Source organism: Plutella xylostella, chromosome 9, assembly GCF_932276165.1.
Source record: "Plutella xylostella chromosome 9, ilPluXylo3.1, whole genome shotgun sequence".
Taxonomy (NCBI): domain Eukaryota; kingdom Metazoa; phylum Arthropoda; class Insecta; order Lepidoptera; family Plutellidae; genus Plutella; species Plutella xylostella.
Window position 1 is genome coordinate 11,395,693 of NC_063989.1, and position 25,221 is coordinate 11,420,913.

The 25,221-nt window shown below is 36.6% G+C and overlaps 1 protein-coding gene across 1 annotated transcript; it reads left to right on the top strand.

Moving 5' to 3' along the window:
• Positions 1–14,840: 14,840 nt before the first annotated feature.
• Positions 14,841–17,183, top strand: LOC105386209. Its single transcript, XM_011556721.3, has one exon. It carries the CDS (start codon positions 14,841–14,843, stop codon positions 17,181–17,183), a length of 2,343 nt encoding a protein of 780 aa, XP_011555023.3.
• The last annotated feature ends 8,038 nt before the right edge of the window (positions 17,184–25,221 follow it).

Sequence of the window (25,221 nt, forward strand, 5' to 3'; positions counted from 1 at the left end):
GAGTAGGCCTTTCCGGGAAATACCCCAGATATTTCCCGGAAGTGCATGGTAAAATGTTGATTCGGAAAAACTATCCTTTTCCACGATTCTAAAATGACTTGAATACCGAAGGGACGAGTATTCTCCAGTTAGGTACATCTACTTATATACATTTCACCAATTAGCTTGATTATGTGCCATGAAAACGTTACATGTTTCTTCTTATAATAAACAGAGGAGAAATTTTATCATTGATCGAGGAGAATTGACCGAAGTATTGCGCAATGATTATTCTAGCTTTTGTGCCGAGAGTTCCGTGTTGGATCCCCTTCCGGGCATATATTTTTCTAAATATCTACAAATATTTCTTCTCGGGTTTTGAGTGTTATATTTTTGTGCTGTTTGATATCTCCAACCCACCTGCCAAGCGTGCAGATATATTTTTTTTTCACGGGACTCGAACCCGCATCTTTAGCCCGTTTCTCGACTGAGCTAGCGCCACTCTTATGATTGAGTTTAGTAATTACTTAGAACGCACTTATGAAAATGGTATGATTTACGCTGTAATACAATATTTTAATCTAGATACAAGTGTATTAGAAAACATAAAATTCGCCTCCAAAATTACAATTCAGGCCATAACCAGAATTGACTGTCATGAGAGTTTAATGTTTACTTTTATTACTAGCGCCTGGCGTTCGTTTTATTATGATTTTACTCATAAATTATTTATAATATTTTTGGAGTATAATTTTCTTTATTAAACCTCGCGCGTGCCGACCTCCTCGGTAGGTAGGTATAAGTAGATATTGAAAAAAATCTTCTATGAGTATATCTACAGGTTCACTCACACAACCAAAAATTTGTGGCTAACTTTAGTAGGAGAAAAGTAGAGCGTACTGATTGCAATAGTGCAACTCACACGTCCTAAATAAACACAGTAAGCAATATGTGATGTGATGTGAATCATAATAAAGCAAGATCGTCCCGATTTTCTACCCTACCAAAAATAGGTCATGAGTGAGCACCCTAAGATGTTCGTTAGTATAATACCATATCCCATGGAAAACAAATTACACTCACGGTGACTGAAAATGTTCCTGGAACTTTTTCATTGCTCGTGAGTGTATATTTTGATAATTAAATTTCTCATCTCCACGCAGATAACGTAACTTTTTCATTACATTTCAACCGTTTCTTCGCTCGCAGATAAATTACAAAGGGCCTGCAAGTTTCAAGTGAACAATGAGATGAGGTGCATGTTCCAGAGCTTCAGTTTAGACAAACAATGGACGAAAACTGCTCATTTATACTGGCTGTGCTTCATGAAGATCTTTCTTTATTAAGTGTAAAGTTAACCTATGTGACTATATCATACAATGGCCCAAAAAGACACAGGTATGCTACTTAATACAGGTATTTATAACTTAATAGGAGTGCACCCACAATGTTCTGTTATGCATATAATATACTAAGTTAGGTCTGTACTTAAATAAATATGTGTCTTATACTTCTTTCTTGTATCATTGCCCCATATTGTAGCGTTGGTGCGTATAGCAATCGCTAGTTTAGATACAAATGTGGATGAGTAAGGTGTATATGATCGAACTGTATCTGTGCTACCACAAAAAACTTAAAACACTGTTTAACTAGTGTTTAAAACGAAATTTGACAGATTTTGTAGGCGTTTGACAGCGGTAAACATCTGTTAGATACTGTCTAAGTTTTTGTGGTAAGGCCCTAGATGTTTTAAAGCAATAAGTTCGTGTCTGCATTGTGTCTGTCTGTGACACCGTACCATGAATTTAATTAAATAGTAACCGTGTTACCAAAACGCGTCTTAATTGAAAGCAATGGCTGCACCTAGTTTTATCTTTTACTAAGATCCGTAACTGGGGCTCAGTAACTACATTATCCTTTTGCAAGTTAAAAAAATATTGTGGTTTCTCTCTGTCGTAGGTCGGGTGAACCTTGTTCCCTAAGTTTGTTAAAACTGGACACTGGAATTCACTGGATGGAAAAATATTTTCGGTCCACTATGCAATTCGGATGTGTAACCGAATTCCCAGGAATTCCCATTTTCAGTTATGTTCTTGGAGTACTGAAAGGATTGGTTCGGCAGATTACCGTCAGTCATCGACTGCCCAGGGTGCGCCGGACTTACATCAGGAAAGGAAATTACTTACTTTTATTTTCACACCATAAGATTGACTGGAAGAAATTGCGTTTAGGCGACAAGTATACTTGTATTGTTTTTTCTTGTACTTTTAACTTTTACTTTAAACTATGTTATGTATACATAGAATAGAATAGAATAGAATAAATCTTTATTCAAAGAAAACAACTTATGCTATTACATACATCCCACAAAACCAAATGTTAATATGGTTTGACTGTGGGTAAGGAGTCGCACTACATACAATAAGGTGTTTAAATAAATGCAAGGTGAAAGTAATATGTCACTCAAGAAAGGTTCATTCGTGCCCCCCCATTTTTTAGTTATGTAACAAAATAATCTAAATACGAAATAGCAAAAGTGTTACAAACATCTGTTGCGGGCGAAGAAAGTTAATTTTAAATGTCGTTTTCTAAATGGAAAAACATAAATAACGGGACATTTGTTCGGGAATCCGAAAAACTGACAGTGCTAGAAAATAAAGCTAGAAACAGAATAAAATTTAGCATACCTACAGGTGTTACAAAAACAGTATGTTTACTAAAGTAGATCTCACACTATGCACTCTAGACTGAAACTATAATACTAGACTTGCTTTTACAGGGAGTTATTTTTGTTTGTTTGACAGTTTCGAATTGAGTGACCTCTTTGCAGTTTATAGAAACCCATAATATTTGCAACACCCTGTGTTTATTTGCATGCGCTGAATACTCATAAATAGATTTAAATTGAATTAACTTTTGGGTGGTTTTCTCTCGTGGTCGCATCAAAATTGCATGGTCTCCAAGTATAAATACAATTTCAAGCTATACTTATCTAGACAGGAGCATTTTAACGATGTAAACTCCACAGCTTATTGTGATTGACTCTGTTCTAAATTTCTAATGCGAAGTTGGTAAGTGAGTGAACGGAAATGCAGCTTTTTCAGGAAAAATACATAGAGCGGACATCAGTACGTAAATTACAAATCCAGAAAGTGCTGTAAGCACTTTTCACAGATTAACTTTGCAGGCGTGTGCCAATTATTATTATACACTCTGGAGCAATGAAAAAGTTGCACCTGCCATTGACGTTCTATAAGTCACCAGCAAGCAAGGCAAGTTAGCAAGATATATTATGTTAGTTTTTTTTGTTGACCAATCCCTACATCCTTAGAACGTTTTATTTTATTTATTTTATTTATCTTTATGAGTGCGTTGCGTCAGTGCTGCGTTGACTGAATCAACGACGATGCCGGGGCATCTCATAGTGTCATGGCATTTCGTTCAGATTGGTTAAGTATGTAAATTGACAGAGCATCATAGCTCAGTCAACGCAGCGCTAACGCAACGCAAACGAAACGCCCGTGTCGCATTCTGAGACGACTTCAACCATAAAGGTTATCAGTTCGCAGACGTATCATCATGTCACACATAAATATTTAAGCGTTAGCATATAAAAGGGTGGAATATATATTATGAAGCGATCACGCACGTGCGAAGGTTATAAAATTAACGGCGTCATTAAAGTTCTAATAAATAGGCCATAATCTGAAAACCAATAACTTCAGTATTATGTACGGCTTGAGATTAAGCTTTAATAACTCTGAGTACGGAATAATTAATTTAAATGTGAGACATGAGAATCAATAGAAAACATTCAATTGAAAAAATAATTATAAGTACTTAAGGTCTCAGGAGGGGTAAGAAAGGCGGAAAAGACAAATTAGAGATTATATCTGATAGTAAACATATCTAGACTCATGGAAAAATAACTATAATTTTAGAGCTTAAATTGGACCTAGACCGAAGACAGACACAGACACACACAGATACGTTACCTTTAAGTTACCATATAGGCTAGCCACACTCCCCGCCCCGGCCAGATTGCCCGCGGCACTTGGACAGGACGGACATTCAAAGTGAGTATGGGTCTTTTCGACCCAAGCGCGACGCTTTGTGTCAGTATTATTTTTTTGATATTTTTTTTTTATTATTATTTTTTCTTTTCAGAAACGTCACGTAACCTTTTAAACGATCGTTGTAGAGATCACACTGCATTTTTATGCATTTATTGTAATCAGAATATGTGAAAATACTGAAGAAAGTACCTAATTATATACTTAATCAATACAACGAAGAAGTAATTTTATATGTAAATTTATGTTAACTTTGAAGGCTGATTGTTGAATATTTTTTTATATAAATAGTTAAATATTTTTTTGTTACTTAGAAGAATGGTTATTAGTTTAGATAAAATTAAGTTTTTTTTATTGATAAATATAAATTTAATAAAAATAAGCTGTAATTTATGTTCCTATGTAGATAAATAAGAACATGGAGCATACTACTTTTGAAACTGTCAAAACATATTTTTTTATACATAAATTCATAAATAATTTTGATTTGAATATAGTTTTATTACTAACCTTACGTTTAATGTACAATAATATCTAAATTTTCTTTTGTTTCGAGAAAATAGAGCAATTTACTTTCGGGTCTAAAAGACCCACATGCGACTGTTTGTGTCACAAAATTTGACGCGAGCACTGGCGGGTTAAACACTACTCCTTTTCGCCTAGTGTAAAAAACATTCAGTATTTATTTCAGCAGTGTAAGTCAATAGTTTCCCCTGTTCCGTGGATGTTGATGTTAATAAAATTTCATGTTGAGCCCGCTGCATGCTCTATTTACGTTTGACAAGCGGCAGGCGGACAGGCGGGCGCCCCACGCCTTGCGATACCACATAATATATAGTAAGTACGTCTAGGTATAGGTTTGATACGTAGTTTGTAGAAAACTATAAAAGTTAACGTTTTCTAGCATAAAAAGTGATGCCTTTGGTGGACACGTCATGAACTTTTTGGCAGATAATATACCTAGATGACAGAAAAAAATCTAAACTTTTTTCATTTTCGTAAATTGCAGAACTCGTATTTTAGTTGCTTTGGATGTCGCAAAAGTGGTATAGTAAGATTAGTAAGCCAAAACCGGCCAAGTGCGAGTCGGGCTCGCGCACAAAGGGTTCCGTAGCAGCAAATATAATTTACAGTTAAATCAACCTATCTCAAAAACTATAAGAGATACTTTGATCAAACCAAAAATCGTTGAAAGAGTTAATTAGCATGCATCACCTCTATTTTTTTTAGAATTTTATACCCCGTAGTTATAAAAATAGAGGGGGGGGGGACATACTTTTTACGACTTTGAGAGCTGATATCTCAAAAACCGTTCACTTTAAGAAAAATGTTTTTTAGAAAACTTTATATCATTTTAAAAGACCTTTCCATTGATACCCCACACGGGTATGTACATCGAAAAAAAAAATTTCATCCCTCAGTTACATGTATGGGGGGCCCCACCCCCAATTCTTTTTTTTTACTATTTAGTGTCATATTTTTGTAGCGGTTCATACAACACATATTCCCATCAAATTTCATCACTGTAGTACTTATAGTTTCCGAGTAAATCGGCTGTGACAGACGGACAGACGGACAGACGGACAGACGGACATGACGAAACTATAAGGGTTCCGTTTTTGCCATTTTGGCTACGGAACCCTAAAAAGGGTTGAGTCAACATGTTATTTTTTTTTAATTTTGGTAATTCTCGAATTAAATAAATGTTATAGAACCTTTGTTGATCACGTGACCTTTTACTATCGTAAAGATTTTTATATCGAATCTCCTATCGTGTGCGTTTTGGTTTGCTATGTCGCTTTTGTAACATCCTGTTACATAGATAAGGAATAGGTATATCACGATTTTTATCACGATCTTTCAGAAGGGCTAGCACACGGCGCATTTAAGACGTGACAAGAGTTTTGCATCTCGCTCACTCACATCGCGCAGCCTCAAGAGCGAGCGAGACAGAGAACTTTTGTCACGTCTTAATAGCGTACCGTGCTACATGGCCTGAAAGCGAGCCAAATTTTAACGTCTATTCTGTAAATATAACTTCTTTATATTGCCACACCTAATACTATAATTATGAGCTATTAGATTTGCTCATAATTATTACCATATAATAATGTATATTGAGCTCGCATCATTAATTGAGTTTATAATTGAAATTGAAACTCTTGCTTTGACCTATAAACGTCTGTTTCGCATAATTAACTACTATATATTTTTTATCTAATTTAATTTTATGGTAAGTTTTATAGAGGTATATGTGATATCTACGGCCGCACTCAGAGACGTCATTCAAAAAAGGGTTTGGCTTTATTGAGCGTTTTTTTTTTCTTAAGTCATGGTGACTAAAATTTGAACCATAAAATTTCATCAATATCTATAATAGAGTACGGCAGTTATACTTTTGTAAATAATTACCTACACCTTATAAAGCAGAATTATATTCACAAAGCAGCATTGCGGAAAATATTTCTACTAAGAAAACTCATTATTATTTTCGTAATTATCAGAAAACATAAATTTAGTCCATGTGCTTCTCTTCCTTCCCATACATTATATACTTAATATAACGACTACTTAAATATACTCAAAACAACGTTACGTAGATATACTACCATCAAGACCAAAAAAGTAGGCGCGTGCCAACTTTACAACAAAACGGGAATCGTCCATTTTGATCATTTGCGCGGCGGAGGTGTTCCAAATGCTCGTTTTCGTGAAAACGCCGCGCCAAAAATAACTTTTAGAGCGGCCGCCGGAAGCTAAATCCCTTCGGTGTAGATCTCCACTTCCGGTTCCAAATTCAAAATCAGAAAAAGCTGTCAGCCGGTCAGTATTCCATTTTGGAATGATCGACACATGCTCCCGCCGGGCTGCGCGCAGTTTCCGTTCACATCGAGCGAGTTTCCGCCGATTTTTCTCCGCCGTATTCGTGAAATCGGACGGGATTAGAAGTGATATTTACCGGACTCAAGTATGGACGCTTTCATTATTTTGTATTCCTATTTTCGTTTCCGAGAGACGCTCGAAGCTTTTCTGATAGTTGCAAAGCTAGATTATACGAAAAGCTCAATATTATCAGCGATCTTGATGGAAAATTATTTTAAAATAGAGTTTTGAAATTGCACGCGAGCAGAAAATATCATACACTTATGTTATAAGACATTACTTTATCACTTTTCATTAATCAAAGGCTATACCGAATTGCGAAGATCCATGAGCCTATTTGTATCAGTGTTTAAAAACTCATCAGCGTCAAACCCGAGAACCTTAAAACAAGCGTAACATTGCTAACCGCTGCGTCATCCGATGACATACTTCTCATATTTTGTATTTATACATTTGCATTCCACAATAACCATAAAACAAACTAGATGGCTGCAATGATACGCTCAAACACCGCACATTAAACAGCGTATATTCGCTGAAAAAACCCTAAAAAAGAAATGCGAGCGATCCAAACAGGCCAGCCAGTCGTTTAGCCTCGAATAGATGTAGTGCATGCAACAGAGCCCGAACTGTGACTATAACTCTTTAGATAAATGTGTAATGGACATATCGCGCTCGCTCGGATACATTAAGCTTTAAACATTTAAAATTGTGCATGTTAAGGTAGATTTATATCGAACGAGCACAGAACTGGAGCAGGAGCATTCTCTCGTGGTATTTTAGTGTAAATGAAACTCTCGTTATTATTAAATAAAACTCATATTAAGTTATTATTAAAAAGCTTAGAGCGAGAATAAAAGCAAGAACACAGGTACATTGAAGAGATCGCTCAATGTATTATTTCAATGCCATTGGTAAAGGGCAGAAAGACCTGACCCCTCTCAGAAACATTGTTACTATGAGAGGGGGGTCAGGTTTCTCTGCACCTGACCGTACTATTTTCAGCTTTGCGTTCGTTTGATGTAAATCGACCTTTACGATGCAATGTAAAGTTAGTTCTGTATTGTATGGATTGTTCACATGCACGGAATAATTTCATAAATAGAGGGATATCATAAGAGTGATTTTTATGGACTCAATACGACACACCACCACCCAACGGTCGACTGGAAGATATCGTTCATAGCATAAGGTCACCTATCATCTTATACATATTTTGATATGATAGGTTATTTATTGATACAGTTACTCCCTTCAAGCAGAAAATATTATACAAGATAAACGGATACATTGCTTTTAATGGATTCCCTGTTTTAAATAAACTGAAAACATAACAAGGAACAGAAATCGTTTTAGAATAATAAATTGGTATTCCGATAATTATGTAATGAGACCCTAATGAGAATCCTTCGGATGTAGACATGGCTTCGATCAATAAGAATATTATATTAATTGCATAAATATTTTTTTTATGACTTGCTGTATACTTTGGTATACATTTTTGCTTCAGCATTCATTCTTTAAGTGAGAAAGTGTGTCAGTTTATTTATTATTATATTCTTAGGTATTTTCCTTCAAAAACACTCACAGCTTTGGGTTCCCACAGAAAATCCCCCATCGAAAGTTTGCGGCCAAAAATAGGTAGTAGGCAGATAATAAAAACCTAGCATATACCTACTTACCTACCTATACCATACCTATACAGTGAAACCTGGATAAGTAAGATTCCAATGGACCAACATTTTTGTCCCACTTATAGAGGTATTCCACTAAGACAGTGTTTCAGATATCCAGGTTCTAATAATGTAAATTTCATTTACAGAGGTTTTCATACTAGATGCGATTACGCAAACAGGTATATTACATATAGTCCCAGTTAGAGAGGTAATGAATGTATGTGTCTCAGTTACAGAGGTAAAATTTAAAGTTTGATTTCAATAATTTACAAGAGTTCATTAAAACATAGTTAGTGTCTCAGCTATAGAGGTAAATGCACTAGCTTTCTCAATTATAGACGTAACATTACCATTCAAATATATCATAAGAATCCCATTTAAAGAGGTTTGCTTTGTCTCACTAACAGAGGTAATCAAGTGAGGTTTCGGAGGTTTCCCACTTATCCAGGTCCCATTTATCCAGGTTTCACTGTATATGAAAAAGTAATACTGTACAATAATATGAATAAGCGCATTGCAGTGTCATATACCTACATAGTATTTAATACTTACTTGAGGTACACTCGCGATGATATGTTAAAAGTTTGAAAAACCTTTTCAGATGTTGTACTGTCAGCTGCAAAATTACTGAAACACAGATTTTATTTAAAAAAAAATCTGAACTCATACTTGTATAGAGCTGGTTTGAATCTGAAATGTTTAATATCTATTAGCGATTTACTACGTGTTATAAACTGTAGCTCAACGGTCAATTTTTTTTTTTAATTAGAGCTTTTTTGGCTGCTGTCGGTACGTTGTGTGTGACCAACTCAGTGCCAGCTTATTAAAGTTGTTAATTACTTGCATTCACTCGAAGTACGTACAAGCTTTAAATACGATTCAGCTTCCAACCAGTTTTAGTTTCGCAATGAAAATATTCATTCAGTGACAGTAATCAAACTTTTGTATACAAATACAACTTTAGTTTGTTGGACACTTTAGTTATTTTAATTATACATCGCTGTAGTAACAAAGTTAGCGTTAGTTTCTGCGAGGTTAATCAAAGGCAAAGGATTCAAAGGTAACAATAGAGTGAAAAGTATACGTCTCTCTAAATTTTCAATATAAATATTATGTAGAGTTTCATGATGTTTAGACGTTTACCACCAATCAGACGGTCGTTTATCTACGCTTGCCTATTTGTAGTCTCGCGAACTTTGAAAAAAGTCTTTGTACAATGTACAGGGTTTCCCCTGTACATTGTACAACTCCCATACATAAACCTATAACGAGCCTATATTTTTTCTGACGTTAAAAGCCGGCAAAATTACAGAACTGCCAAGTCCCTGGAGGCGGCGTCGCCCGCGGGCCGCAGGTTGAAGCCGTGAAATTGGCCCGCGCTCCCCGCGGAGGCTCGCTCCTTATTGTCCACCGCTTGGCCTCCCCTGCCGCTAGACAGTATAAGTGATTATTGTCTAACGTCTATATTTTAGAGCTAGCAAAGATATTGGTATTTTCTAATAACACTGTTTTTAAATACTTACCCCCTTATTCATAGAGAAGTTACAGAATGTTTTAACTAATAAACTGTTTTGTCCCTCTCCGACAAAGAACAATTTGTTCATTGACAGAGAGGGACAAAACAGTATATCAGTTAAAACGTTTTGTAACTTTTCTATGAATAAGGGGGTTAGTATATATTAAAAATACTCCTATAATGATGATGATGTCATTTTAAAAACGATTTGAAAAAAAAAATACTATGAACTCTTTCCATCCGTTTTGCTGCAAACACTTAAATTAGACACGCTTTTTTGCAGTCGGGGGTTTAATTAAAATAAGCTTCCATCCATTAGGTTGGGTTCAAAAAACATCGCACGTCAACACAGACTCCACTGTAGATATTCACTCGGCTGGCCCTGGGGGGGTCACTTTCTAAATCGACGAACAAACGAACATGAACTACTGTCGTGGTTAGCGCAGCGCTCCGAAGTTTAGGAAAAAGAAAACTGCACCGCTAACCACGGCTCACGGTTCACGGTGACAATTCTTGTTTGTTTATTTGTCGATTTAAGCTGCGTACAGACCGGCCCAACGAACGCCCAACGATAGATATTTATCATACATAATACAAGGCAGATTGCAGCAACGAAGGTCAACGAAACCCGTTTGTTTGGCCGGTCTGTACGCAGCTTTAGAGCGGGTTTACCGGGCCAGGTAGGTAAGGTATACTCGAACTGGTGTCCGGGTGTTATTGTCCCAGCCAAACCCATCTGTATTTTGAGCTCTATTCCTATAACATAACGACCCTCGACTTTGAGGTCCCCACTTGACGAATAATTGGATTGTTTCCAATGAAACTTCGGCTTAGATTGATGCCTTTCTTGTGTTGTGAAAAAAGTTATCTGTTTTCCCGCCGCGGGATTCCCGGGATTGATGACAGACATAACTTTCAGCGCTTGTTTCGTAAAGTTTTTCTTTTTGCGTGCCGCCTCTGTTTATTCTTTAAACTCCCATATTATTACTTCCACAGAAAAAATTGGTGTTACATTTGGAATACAGAAAAAAGTTTTCAGTGTAGATAAGTGAATTTATTATTAATATAGTTACGGGCAAGTAAAGTTACGGTCTTAAAAAGAAAACTGGATACACGTAAAACAGCTTTACACCCTTTACAGTAATTGCTGAAAAGACATAGTTTCAGGTTAATTCCCAATTTTTCCCATATTGGGCGTTTTAATATAAGATCCTTTGTTTTTATTAATGCAGATAATAGTGTTCCTCTTGTTTTAAGGAAATAAATACCACTTAGAATCGGGCCTACGAAGTACGTAGCAAGATCGTTGACATTTCGTAGCAGTGGCGTAGCATTTCGTAGCACCAATCAATTAAACATTTTTCCCCAACTAAACGGTTTCTTTTTGTAATCAGTGGTTCTCGAATTTTCAATCAGCACAATTCATACATAAACACTTGCGTAATTTGGAAGGCATGTTATATTATTTTAGGTTAATACCGTACTGTTACGGTAGGAATACCCTGTTCATTGTAGAGGAAACAAAATAAATAATCCATTAGTATAATGGTACACACATAAACGCAAACGAGGGGTTGTACGTTTGCACATACAACATACACTTAAAACCGCAGTTCTTTTTGCGTCAGTGGTTTAAAGGGACAGTCGGTTTAGCGCCGGGAGATTAAAACTTCATTAAGAGAGCCGTCCCTGGAGCACTACTCCGGTTTTACGGAAAATGATACAAGAATAAATAAATTATTTATTCGTGTCTACGAACTGAAACGTTTCCTAGCAGTTATCACCTATTAGTACATCGCAAAATGTATACTGAAAATACAGAGCAGCTGCATTTCAATGAAAAGATACCTATACTTTATTTTAATTTTAAAAATAATGCAAACTGTTTTGATGAAGACCAAACCTGCTTAATGCTATAAAAAAAAGGTTTTTACTATACCGATCTAAAGGCCAATCATGGGAATAATTAGATTTTCTTCTGAGCCTATTTTAAAAATGGCTTAAAAGTTTCTTGCCTCTGTTCTTCTCCAAAGACAAAAATACCCCTTTTTCGAACGGAGAGGAGTTTGTAAAAAAATTACGTTCGTCAGAAAACTTTATATTTTTACGATGAATAAAAGCATTTTCACTATGACTTTGAAGTAATGTAGCATCTTAAATCAAAGGAAGACCATGAAACATTCAACTATTTACGTATCTAAATATTGTCAATATATAATAAAATGATAATTGTTGTGTTTTCTGTTTTAGTTTCTAACACTTACAACATTCGCGAGCGACGACTTGTTGTGAGTGCACGCATTCCGCCAGTCGAATTGAGCGCGATGATATTTTTTACGTCTACCCGCAATTACAATAAAAATGAGTCAAAGGGGCGTTTCTACTAGTCCAATTTTAGTAAGTTCTAATAACGAAAAAGTGCTAATGAGTGACCAAAAAGTGAGTGATGCAGAATTAGAGTGGGATGAAAACGGGACACAACTATCTGATGAGGAGAATGATTGCCGCTTGGCAGAGAAAAGACAAAGACAAGACAGCAGCGAAGACAAAGAGGAAGATGAATTTATAAAAGTGACACACCGCAGACCTAAAAGGCTAGCACGTAGTTTTTCTACAAATAACAAGCAGATGGAGCAAGATTCTAGTGACATAGTCGATACTGAGGTATGTATGACTGCAAAAGAAATGTTGCCAAAACAAATTGCCCTAGCCAAAAAACTAATGCTTGAAAATATAAATAACATTTTGAAAATAAAATATAAAAACCCATATAAAGTGTTCATACGCTTTGAAACTGCTGAAGATGCAAAAAAACTGCTTCATAATAAAAATATTGCTGATTTAGGATATAGATGCCAGTTAACACATAAACTAAACTTTATATACGGCGTCGTTAAAGAAATGGATCTTGAAGAAAGTGATGAAGATTTAATGAAGAACATTAAAAGTGAAGCCGAGATTATTTCAGTAAGAAGGTTAAAAAGAAAGAATTATGAAGGCGAGTGGGTCGAGAGCGAATCAGTGCGCTTTTGTTTCAAGGGGTCTACTCTACCCCCGTACGTACGTGGTTACGGGTGCAGGTTTGAAGTAGAACCCTATATATTTCCCGTCACACAATGCTCGAATTTCTGGAAATTCGGGCATTTAATGCGACAGTGCCCAACTAAGAAGGTATTGTGCCCAAAATGTGGAGAACAACATGCGAACTGTGATACAACAAATTACAAATGCATTAACTGTAAAGGCAGCCATATTTCATTGTATAAAAGATGTCCAGTTTACTTAAAAGAGAGACAAATACGCGTTATTATGTCACAAGATAACTGCACTTACAAAGTGGCACTGAATAAATACCTCACGGAAATACAAACAGAAGAATGCGATAGTAGGGTAACGTAACGTACCTTGGGACGCTTGTACCTCGGGACATTGATTGTATTTAAAAAACCGGCTAAATAAACACATTAAAATTCTACCCTAGGTATAGTATTTTACTCGCTTGGCAAAACTAGTGAGTCTCGTGATCATACCAGCATCGAGTGTGTGTTGAAGACAATATGAAGTTTTTTGGAGTCAAAAGTAGCTTTTGTATAGTTTTTTGTGTTGCTTTATCTCATTGAGGCATTCTCAAAATAAAGACATGGATGTCACGTATAACTTTTCAGTTATTTAATTTTATGACATGGCAATTATCTGAAAGATTCCTATTAATTAAACATAAAGATATTTAAATTTTGGTTAAATATTGCTTTTTTGTACCTTGGGACACGATGAAATTTGTACCTTGGGACACTGTTTCCTATGGCTTTGTACTATGGAAAATGCAAACATCTAAATAACGCCTTATATCTCTGTTTTTATTAGTGCCAGAGTGAAACTAGACAGAAGAGAGATGCAGTAAATCAATAAGAACAGAGATATAAGGCGTTATTTTGAAGTTTGCATTTTCCATAGTACAAAGCTATAGGAAACAGTGTCCCAAGGTACAAACGTGTAACGTACCTTGGGTCAAAACAAGCCTTTTTACTTTTATCTTAATTTAATAAAATCTGGCCACACTAAAGCTTTAGCACAAATACTAGTGATAATAGATTATATATCCTACCGAATAAACAAAATTTCACATTAATATCTTAGTTGTACGCTGCGATAGCTTCATTCAAAGTTGGGGTAGTCGAAAATGTCCCTAGGTACGTTACGTTACCCTATTGTACAAGAGGGTTATAACGGTGATACTAATTTAGAGGATACTCAACCGATCTTAAATAAAAAACCTTCCTACAGAGATATAGTTTTAACTAAAGCTATAGTACACAGAGAAATGACACAACAAGAACCGGAAGTAAATAGTTCCAATAACAAAACGAATAAATCTAGCCGCAAAAAGAATAAAAAAAGAAACAACTTACGAGATGAAACCATGTCCAGCAGTGATACAGAAACAAATATGAGACAGGAACCAATGTTGACAGAAAATGAAGAGAAGAAAAATAAAAGGGAAAGAAAGTTTAACTTCATGAGTACACTCGGAAAAATTAAAGATATAATTTTGACAGAAAAGACATGGGAAGAAAAAATTCAAATGCTGGTGAAAATATGTGTTAATGAAATTAAGAACTTTATAATGGAAATGTTGAAGAGTTATGATTGGTTTAATAACATAACAAACACGTTCAATAATGAATGACAATAATGTAAATAGAAACATTCATGATGGACCTCAGCGGTGCAGTTAGGATTTTGTTATCCGATTGTAGTCTGGCCGATAACAGTGAGGAGACGGTAGAAAGTCTACGACAGAAACATCCTGCCCCGGGCCGCACGCTTAATTTTCCCTCAGAACCGGATGCCTCGAGTGAGTTCTTGGCTGTAGAGGTGTCAGATATCACGGAGGCCATTGCGTCTTTTAACAATGGTTCCGCAGCGGGTTTGGATGGAATACGCCCAGAACACCTGAAGGAGTTGACTTCTGTTGGGGCCGGTGATAGTGGCGTTAATCTTCTGGGGTCAATTTGCAGCTTGGCTAATTTTATGTTGAAGGGTATGGTCAACAGGGAAGTTTGTCCCTATCTATACGGTGCATCTTTATTCGCCCTGAAGAAAAAAGACGGGGGCATCCGACCTATTGCCGTTGGTAATGTTATCCGGCGTCTAGTGGCTAAACTGGGATGTCGGGCGGTCAGGCAGGGGATGTCGTCCTATTTGCAGCCTCGGCAGTTGGGTTTCGGTGTTCCTTTGGGATGTGAAGCTGCAATCCATGCCACTAGATCTTTTGCATTATCCAGAGGCAATTCGGATGATGTAATTGTTAAGGTGGATATCCGCAACGCGTTCAATACCGTTGAGCGGGACACGGTCTTGTCTAAGGTTCTAGAAAAAATACCTTCTCTTTATCCGTTTCTTCATCAATGCTATTCGAGACCGAGTAATTTATTCTTTGGTGATAGCTTGATGGAGTCTCGGGTAGGAGTGCAGCAAGGAGATCCTTTGGGACCACTTCTTTTTAGCTTGGCAATTCAGGACGTGATTGTCGCGCTTCGCTCTCCTCTTAACGTGTGGTATTTGGACGACGGCACCATCGGGGGTAGACCTGAAGTTGTGTCTGAGGACTTACGCTCACTAGCAGAGGGCTTCAGGAGAATGGGTCTGGAAGTAAATGCCCAAAAGTGTGAGTTATACTCGTGCTCTGGTCAGGCATCTCAGGAGATTTTGTCACAGGTGGAATCGGTAGTACCAGGCCTCAAGATTTTGGACAGAAGTAATTTCTTGCTTCTGGGTGCGCCAATTTTTGCCGAAGGCATTCCTGAGGTGCTTGCTTCTAAAATGAGAGCTTTGCGAGCGACTAAATGTCACTTAAGCCAACTTTCAGCCCACGTTGCGTTGACGATACTACGTAGTTGTCTGTCCATGCCCAGAATGACGTACACCTTGCGGACGGCACCTGTGTGGTTATACAGACAAGAAACCGCTGGGTATGATGCCATTTTGAAAGATTTGTCGGAGACTGTTCTGAACATTGAAATGACATCTTCTCAGTGGTCCCAGGCATCGTTACCTATTAGACACGGTGGGTTGGGGATCCGTCGTTTGCAGGACACCGAGCTGCCGGCATTTCTGTCCTCATCGTTTGGGGTGCTAGACCTCGTCACTCGCATTTTAACTATTCATGGTGACGGGTTTAGTATTCCCTTCGCAGAGGAGGCATTGGAGTTGTGGCAGGCTCGTTGTCCTGGGAGCGATCTCCCCGAGACACCGCAGTCTCAGCGGAGTTGGGATGAGGTATTATGCAACAACGCAATTGATTCTTTATTGAGCAGCCAATCAGGTGTAGAACTTGCGCGTTTGCGAGCCGTTACCCAGCCTGAGTCAGGCATATGGCTTCATGCCTTGCCTTCGCTGCAGTTGGGGACCCTCATGGATGACGACTCTCTGCGCGTGGCGGTTGCGTTGCGTCTGGGTTGCAACGTTTGTCATCCTCATCGTTGTGTTTGCGGCGCGCAGGTGGATGCTAGAGGTCGGCATGGGTTACATTGCGTTCGTAGTGCGGGTAGACTTTCTCGACATTGCTCTATTAACGACATTGTTAAGAGAGCACTCATAGCCGCGAACATCCCGAGTGTTTTGGAGCCACAGGGTCTTAGTAGGACAGATGGTAAGCGCCCTGATGGTCTCACAATGATTCCCTGGGAGAGGGGCCGCTGTCTGCTGTGGGACGCGACGTGCGTCTGCACGTTCGCCCCGTCTCACGTGGCTTCCACTTCACTGACTCCTGGCGCAGCTGCAGAAGAGGCTGCGAGATTGAAGTGCCAAAAGTACGGTCCGCTTTTGAGCAGTTATATTTTTGCCCCACTTGCTCTGGAGACCACGGGTGTGTGGGGAGTACAGGGCAAGGCCTTTGTAAAGGAAATAGGACGCCGCTTAAGGAACCGTGGTCTTGACTTCCGCTCTGGGGCATATCTCATGCAGAGGATCTCCTTGGCGGTTCAGCGTGGAAACGCTGCAAGCGTCTTGGGGACTTTTGGGTCGGATATGGCCCGAGTCGGATTGGTAGTGTAGGAATGACATAAAAAAATGACATGTATTTATATTTTTAAATTATTTAGACCATTGTTGACATTTGTTTTAATTATTTTTGTGACTTAGCTTAATATTAATGTTTATGTTTTGTGTTTTGACTTATTTTTCGTAGTTTTAATTTGATTTTATTTAATTTGTATTATTATCTTAATTTTGCATTGTAATATACCCCCCCTGTAGTGACGCTTCATCCTCTAACCTACCTATTTAAGACGTATTTTTCGCCCTAACTAAACTGAAACGAACTGAAGAGAAGTCTTGTAACGGTATACGTGTTTTGCATTATTCGTTTGGCCAATACGTGATCGTCTAGTCTAGCGGTTAGGACTCTACATTTCCGAAGTAACTCAAGTTCTTTTAGGAGGTTGAGAGAATCCCTACCCTAGCACTAATCCCTAGAACCCTAGTTCATAATCCCTAGTTTATCTATTTTTTAGGACAACAGAACAAAGCTCAAGCAATAGTTATTTCTTAAAACATACATAATTTAATTAAACAAAAGTAATTTAAATATATACAAAATTATCTATAAAAAAAAAAAGGTTTTTTAATTTGAATAGAAGGTGCGCCCCGCCTCGCACACCCTATGAAGGACGACCAGATCCGTCCACCAGACCCATCTACCTTCTCTAGCCCACTGGCTCTATTCAAACTGTTTTTTTTTTGTCAGTCAGTCCCTAGGAAAGGATCTATTGATTGGGATCCAGATGATGTTAATAATATTTTATTCAGCTTCACAATTCAGCACGGATATCTCCTGAGCCTACTTAAGTATTTATTCGACACGGATATTTCCTGAGTCTACTCATGCATTTATTCGACACGGACACTTCCTGAGTCTACTTAATGTATCAATAATGTGTAATAGTTATTCGGCACGGATAGTTCCTGAGCCTACTTCTGTATCCATAATAAGCAATAATTATTCGGCACGGATATTTCCTGAGCCTACTCTTGTATTTTCGACACGGATATTCCCTGAGTCTACTTATACATTTATTCGACACGGATATTTCCTGAGTCTACTTAATAATGTGTAATAGTTATTTGGCACGGATATCTTATGTATCCATAATGTGTAATAGTTATTCGGCACGGATATTTCCTGAGCTTACTCTTGTATTTTCGACACGGATATTCCCTGAGTCTACTTATACATTTATTCGACACGGATATTTCCTGAGTCTACTCATGTGTATCGTCACAGTACAATGTCTTCCAATAAGGGACATAATTAGAATATAATTACTATCTCCCATTTCAGCTTGTGTCAAGAGCAATCACTCAAATGTATCTCTATATTGTAGATCTCAGAGTTATGTGACAATTAATATTTTATCGATGCTGGCTTGTGTCTACCATGGTACCTACAAGTTGTTCGAGGTGGTTTCCCTGCCTCTAATTAACTTCATCACAGTCAAGCTCAACATTACTTATTAATAACTAACTGTCATCATCTCCTCCTGTATATAGTATATTGGTAAGTTTGTAAGAAGAATCCAATTCAGCAATTGCTTTCCTTTACCCAAGCTGATAAGAAGTCATTTCAATTTATTTATCGGTCGTAAGTAAATCATGTACTATGAAAATATTTTCCTATCTTATTCAAAACTCAGTAAATTTTATTTAGAATAGAATAAAGTTGAAACTCTTATGGCCGTCAATCACCTCACTGACCCTAATTATAAGATTTTGTTTAATATTATCAACATCTTATCCAAACCCAAATCAATAATTATTTATATTAGCAGAATTAGAGGAGAATAATAAGTATAATAAATTATTACTAATCACTTAATATGTAAAAGTTGTCATGGTCACAGTCAATAATATATAGCCAATGATATCCATTTAACCTTCAAAAGTAAAATTGCATGAATATTCACTATGGAAATATTTATTTTATCTTTTCCAAATATTTCAGTTAACTTAAAATAGTGTTAGTGCTCCTATGGTCGCCATCCAACACATTGACCCTACGGGTATAAGTATCTATTTGAAGGTATTTATTTTAATTAATCAGACAAGTAGATCACTTTAGTAAAAGTAAAGTTGGTGCTCAACTAGGTCGGCAACTGACTCATTGACCCTATTATTTATTAATTTTGTTTAATATTCTTAACATCTTTTCCAAAGCAAAGTCAATCTTTATTTATATTAATAAAAGGGTATAATGCAGGTTTTTAAGTATTATAAATTATCATTAACTTGCTGAATATATAAGAATTGTCTTAGTCACAGTCAGTCAGGTACAAGTTATGGCCAATATAACCATTGAATAAAAGGAATAATTACATGAATTCTATTCTGTTGTCTGATACATAACTAGTTATTGTAGTAAGTAAATACCTATTGAATTCCAATAAAACAAACTTTACATACTTAGGTGGGTAAGTAAGTACCACAATCATACCTATCACATATGTAGATCAGTAGAAAGCCTAGATTCATTAAGCATACATACATCAATAACATTCACCACACATGAGATACAAAAGGATAGCTTGTTTTCCCCTAAAATTCAATAACCTACTCTCCCACAGCCTAAACCTAACTGCTTAGCATCTAAGTGGTTTGAAGATGAAATGCATTTTATACAAACCCACGTTTTACACAATCTTCCTAGTATCAAGTACCTAGTAAGTAAGTATAGATTAAGAATCTGGGTTTCTTAGTTCTGAACTAATGTTTTGAAAGTAGATTTATTTTGCAACCAATACAACTCTGGTGTCCCTTAAATGTTTGTTGGTTTTGTTGCTGCCTAATTGTTAAGTATGTTTTTTCTTTTATGATAAACAATACTTCAAATACCTGAATTTACCAAGTGTAGCTAAACCCATAATAAAACCATAGAGAATCATTAAACTAGAAAATCACACAAGTACACACAATAATTATTCAAGTAGAAACATAGTATTTTATGAAAATGTGGTCCAGCCAATTTTCATCCCGGTGGAAAAATGTTTAAAATCATTTCAAATATTAACAATACAAGTAATAAGTAATGTTTATAATAACCACTCTTAGAGAATCAAAGTAGGTTGAGCTAGCTGTAGATTTTAAATTACTTAAGTACTAAATAGAAATGCTGATTCAAATAAGAATATAATTTTGCTAAATAGATTCATAGCTTAATATGAATAACCTGAAGCATATTCTTCATTCTGGTTTCAAGACTGAATAGATAAGTACATGCTTACATGAGAACTAGATAGAGTTGGTAGAAATAAGTTTATATTGTGTATCTCAGGAGATAAGTAAATAAGTACCGACTACCTAGGAATATGAATGCCTTGTAACCTGAACAATTTCAGAATGATCTAATAAGTTACCTAATAGATTTACTTAGATTGCAAGTACTTATCACTGAATAGTATACCACATAATTATGTTATATATCTGATGAATCATCCATTATTAATACTCAGGTACTTATTCAGATTGTTGTGTAGGCCTAGTAAGTTTGTAAACCAAATATGTTGGAACATAGGTTATGATCCACCACAATGAAACATAGGTACACCTAATGGTCTGTATTTTCCTAATTACTGTTCTTTACTGGGTAGGCAAAGACTGCTGGGTGAAACAATTTCAGGTAGATAGATTGCTGTGAGTAAAAGTAACATACTTAAATACTTGACTCGTTAGCCATCATCTCAATAGAACATACTATTCAATATCTGTACTATATTGATATAAGTAACTAAGTTTACTCCTTCCAGGTAAACAAACATAGCTTGTTGAAACAAGTGGGGTAATTTTCCCATAGTCGAATGTACTTATGCTTGTAAATTGATTGTTTTATGTGATAGAATCTTTAAGGCTGATTGATGAAGTAAAAGGTGGTTTCCTTGGGTCTCTCCTAATAAGCCTAGGTACCCTAGCAGCCTTCAATTTCAAAATGGCCAAGAAGCTTAACAATAAATAATGGGGAACAATTGGATTTTTAGGTTATGAAAAATATTCTAATTTTGAAACCAGAACAAAGTAGATATACCTATATTCTAATATAAAGAATGGGGTGAAGTATAGATATGCTGTGATACCTCTAAATAGTGGTTATGACAAAATAATATCGACACTTAGCTGAGGATCCTGAGGCGCCGCCGCCGGCCGGTCGAAGCTGCAAAACCACCCCGCCATAAAATACACTTCCACTATCAATCCCATATCCAAACGCTCCATCCTATCACCCGAAACTCCACGAGAAGACCAAGGGCCTGTTTTCTTCCCGAATCCTATTTATAGCCCTCCGACCATCGACCCTCTTTTTTTTCTTTTTCTTTTTTTTTCCCGGTTCCTCCATCGAACTTTATCGATTCCACACCATCCCTAAGATCCTAGACTACAGGTGGCGCCACTGAGCTAGACAATAACACAACTATTAAATATTTTTAAGGTAATAAACCGATGAACTATTGTTCTATAATTATTGATAATTAATATTATTATTATTTAACTAGTATTTACTAATTTTAAGTCCTGATTCGATTAATTAGAACTAAAAGATACTCAGTTGAGCGTCAAGGAGGCGTAGTACGTAAAGTGTCGCGTAAATTAGTGTTGTGCAAATCTGATCCTCATAATAATAACTTATCACTATGGCGTCATTCATTTCAATAATCAAACAATAATTAACAGAGCCGTATAAACGGTTGAAACATAATATAACCGAATCTAGTATGATATCTCTTTAAACTCTAAGCGTCAACAATAAGACTTGTACTTATTCTAGGTATCTGTCGATTCGAACGACACAACAGCCCCCGAACATTACCATATAAGGAAATGCATCATCGAGTCTAACCCATTAGATGGCACTAGTGTGGCATTTCTACATCGCGGTATGGTTGTGTTTTCCAACCAGCGTATAGTCTTATTTTGCTTATAATAAAAATTTCGCCAATCTATACATAATGTATAAGTCTGCTACGGACGGACTATGTTCCGTTACAACCACCCCCTAAATTTTTAGGAAATGCAATTGGATAAAAATTTACCTATCTAAGACTTATACATTATACATGAATAACGGTACATGAAAATAACAAACTAATATCAGAACCTTACAATACAAATAAGTTTCGTTACAACCACCCCCTAAATTTTTAGGAAATGCAATTGGATAAAAATTTACCTACTTAACTTGATAGACAATGATAACTCTATATTTAATCTTAGTGAAGGTGATAAACCCCAATACTCTCACATTAAATTTACTTAATTCATAGTATTGTAACCAGTGTTTTATTGTTACTTAGTAATATTAAAAACAGAATATTCGAGGTAACAGTCGCTGTACCCTTCGCTATCTCGAATATGCAACGAGTTCGGGGCCCCCTACTGCAGATAGATGCCACCCACTCGACCAGCGCACCCAATGTGGACAACAAAGGTGTCATTACCCGACAGGCGTGCACATAATCAATCCTATCAGGTAACTCATTTGATAACTCTCTTATAAGAATTCATCAAACGCCCTATATGTTTCTCAGTGATTTCTCCATACGATCGATGCATTGGGTGAATTGCTTACTGTTTTCTTCCCAATGTCTTTGCAATTAAGAAAAGAAACTAAGCAACAAAGTTAACCTAAATACTTGAGTTGAGACCCATATCCCCTCTCAAATATGTGATCGATTAGAGCCCTCACTGTAGATCCTCACCGAATGTCCAGTCAAGCAGACACCATCTACGACACAGGTATCATTATCCAATAGGCTTACACTATCAGTAGTCCTGTTGAACAACTCATTCGATAGCCCCCTTATAGAAGCTCACCAAATGCCCTATGTGCCTATCAGTGGTTTACCCGAATCGTTTTACTTTTCTACTTGAATTAACTCCACTTCAACACCTTCACAACACTTTTATCAACAGAATTTTGTAAGGTAAATTTAAGAATCCCTGGGTCTTATCACCTTCAGCATTTACTAAACCTACCTAGCTTTATGTAAACCTGTAAGCTATAGTGACAACAGGATAAAAGTTTATAAGAAAAACAAATAACTGAACGAAACTTTTAACGAAAAGAAATGCATCTCTGGAAGTACTTCTTAATTATAGCTTAGTTACGTAAATATTAATTAATAAATTACGGCACACTAAAATTGTAACCAGTGGTAAGCGTAAACAAAGTATTCGAGATAACAGTCGTTGTGCCCTTCGCTACCTCGAACACGGAACAACTTCGAATCCCCCACTGCAGATTAATATCGCCCCACCAAACCAGCACTCCCGCGAAGGCGACAAAAGTATCATTATTCAAGAGGCTTGTATTTTTAGCCTAATGAATAACTCATCTGATAGCCCCCTTATAGAAGCTCACCAGACGCTCTATATGTCTCACAGTACTTTCTTAGAACGATCGGCGCATTGAGTGACATTTAAATTAGTTCCTCCTAAATGTCTTTGTGATTTATGCAAATCAATAATAACTCATTAATGAAAAATATTTGAGTTGAGATCCAAAGTCACACTATTCCCTTCTCAAATATGAGATCGTTGAAAGCCCGCACTGTAGACCATCGCAGAAAGTCTTAGTCGGTCGAGACAATAAAAACGACAAAGATATCATTATCCAATAAGCAATGCTACTAGATAACTCATTTGATAGCCCCCTTATAGAAGCTCGGCAAATGTCTTATATGCCTATCAGTAGTTTATCCGAATTGTTCAGCAGTAGGTATGAATTTAAAAACCATCACTTATCACCTTCACAAAAAAAAATATACTATAAAATGTAATCTATCACGGTAAAGTTATTAAGTATAGGAAGAAGTACTCCAAAACTACATTCCATTTCATTACCATACCAAAGTATAGTCACCGACATTAGCGCGCCCAAAAGTATAAAATTTACAGGGCCAATGAATAAATGACACGGTTACACGGTGTGACCATCATCACTGTACCATCAGGTAACCTGTACCTAAACTTAAATCCAAGTAGAAACTTATTTGCTATCCCTCTTGTGTAAGTACACAACACACCCCCTTGATTTAAGAATTTATCCACTCTCCTAATCACTAATCATAATAACAATAATCCTATTCCAATCCATAACTTTTAGTTTAACCCAAAATTCTTTACAAAATCAATTAGTTATTTAAAGGAGTGCAATGAGAATCATCAGCTATACTCAATCTGCGGCCCGCGTACCATGACTTAAACGTGTTTGTGGCCCTTACATAAAAAGGTTGAGTACCAATGATTTAAATGGTGTATCACCCCCAAAATTAAACAACTCTAAAATATTTATCTATGTTGATGAAATACTTAGGTAAGTTAGGCACATTCGTTCACTCCAAGACAGTCAAATTTAAAATGCATTCAAATTGTCAAATAACCTAAGCTCTTATCTATTTCTGTAGATGAATACTCTCACCCCCACGTGTGTAACAACAGAACAATACTTAACCCACATTCACATCACAACTGTCTTTCCTATTTTATAGTATTGATCGACTCAATTCAATCACCTCACTACACTCTCATTCATAAACATTCCTACATTTTTTAAACCATATTTACTAATTTTAAGACACACCCCCACTCTCATATGTCACCTATTCCTAAACACACCCTACTGATGATGATGATGATTATTATTATTATTATAAAATTGGAGCAGTCCATATTTACTCACTTTAAGAGACACCCCCACTCTCTTATTTCACTTATTCGTAAACACCCCCTATTGATGATGATGATGATGATTATAAAATTGGAGCAGCCCATATTTACTCACTTTAAGAGACACCCCCACTCTCTTATGTCACCTATTCGTAAACACCCCCTACTGATGATGATGATGATGATTATAAAATCGGAGCAGCCCTAAGGATACCTATTCTGTGACATTTACCTAATATTATGTTGAACCGCCCGATGATTATGAATCTTGGCCATCATAATCTAACACATCATTATAATCTAATACACATATTATAGTTTATAAAATATAGCATGAGCCCTTTAAAATATACCACGTTTGATTGACAGATCTTCCTGGTAG

Bases quoted from the DNA above. Each gene is read 5' to 3' on its own strand.
- LOC105386209 (XM_011556721.3), top strand. From the start codon at position 14,841: ATGGACCTCAGCGGTGCAGTTAGGATTTTGTTATCCGATTGTAGTCTG.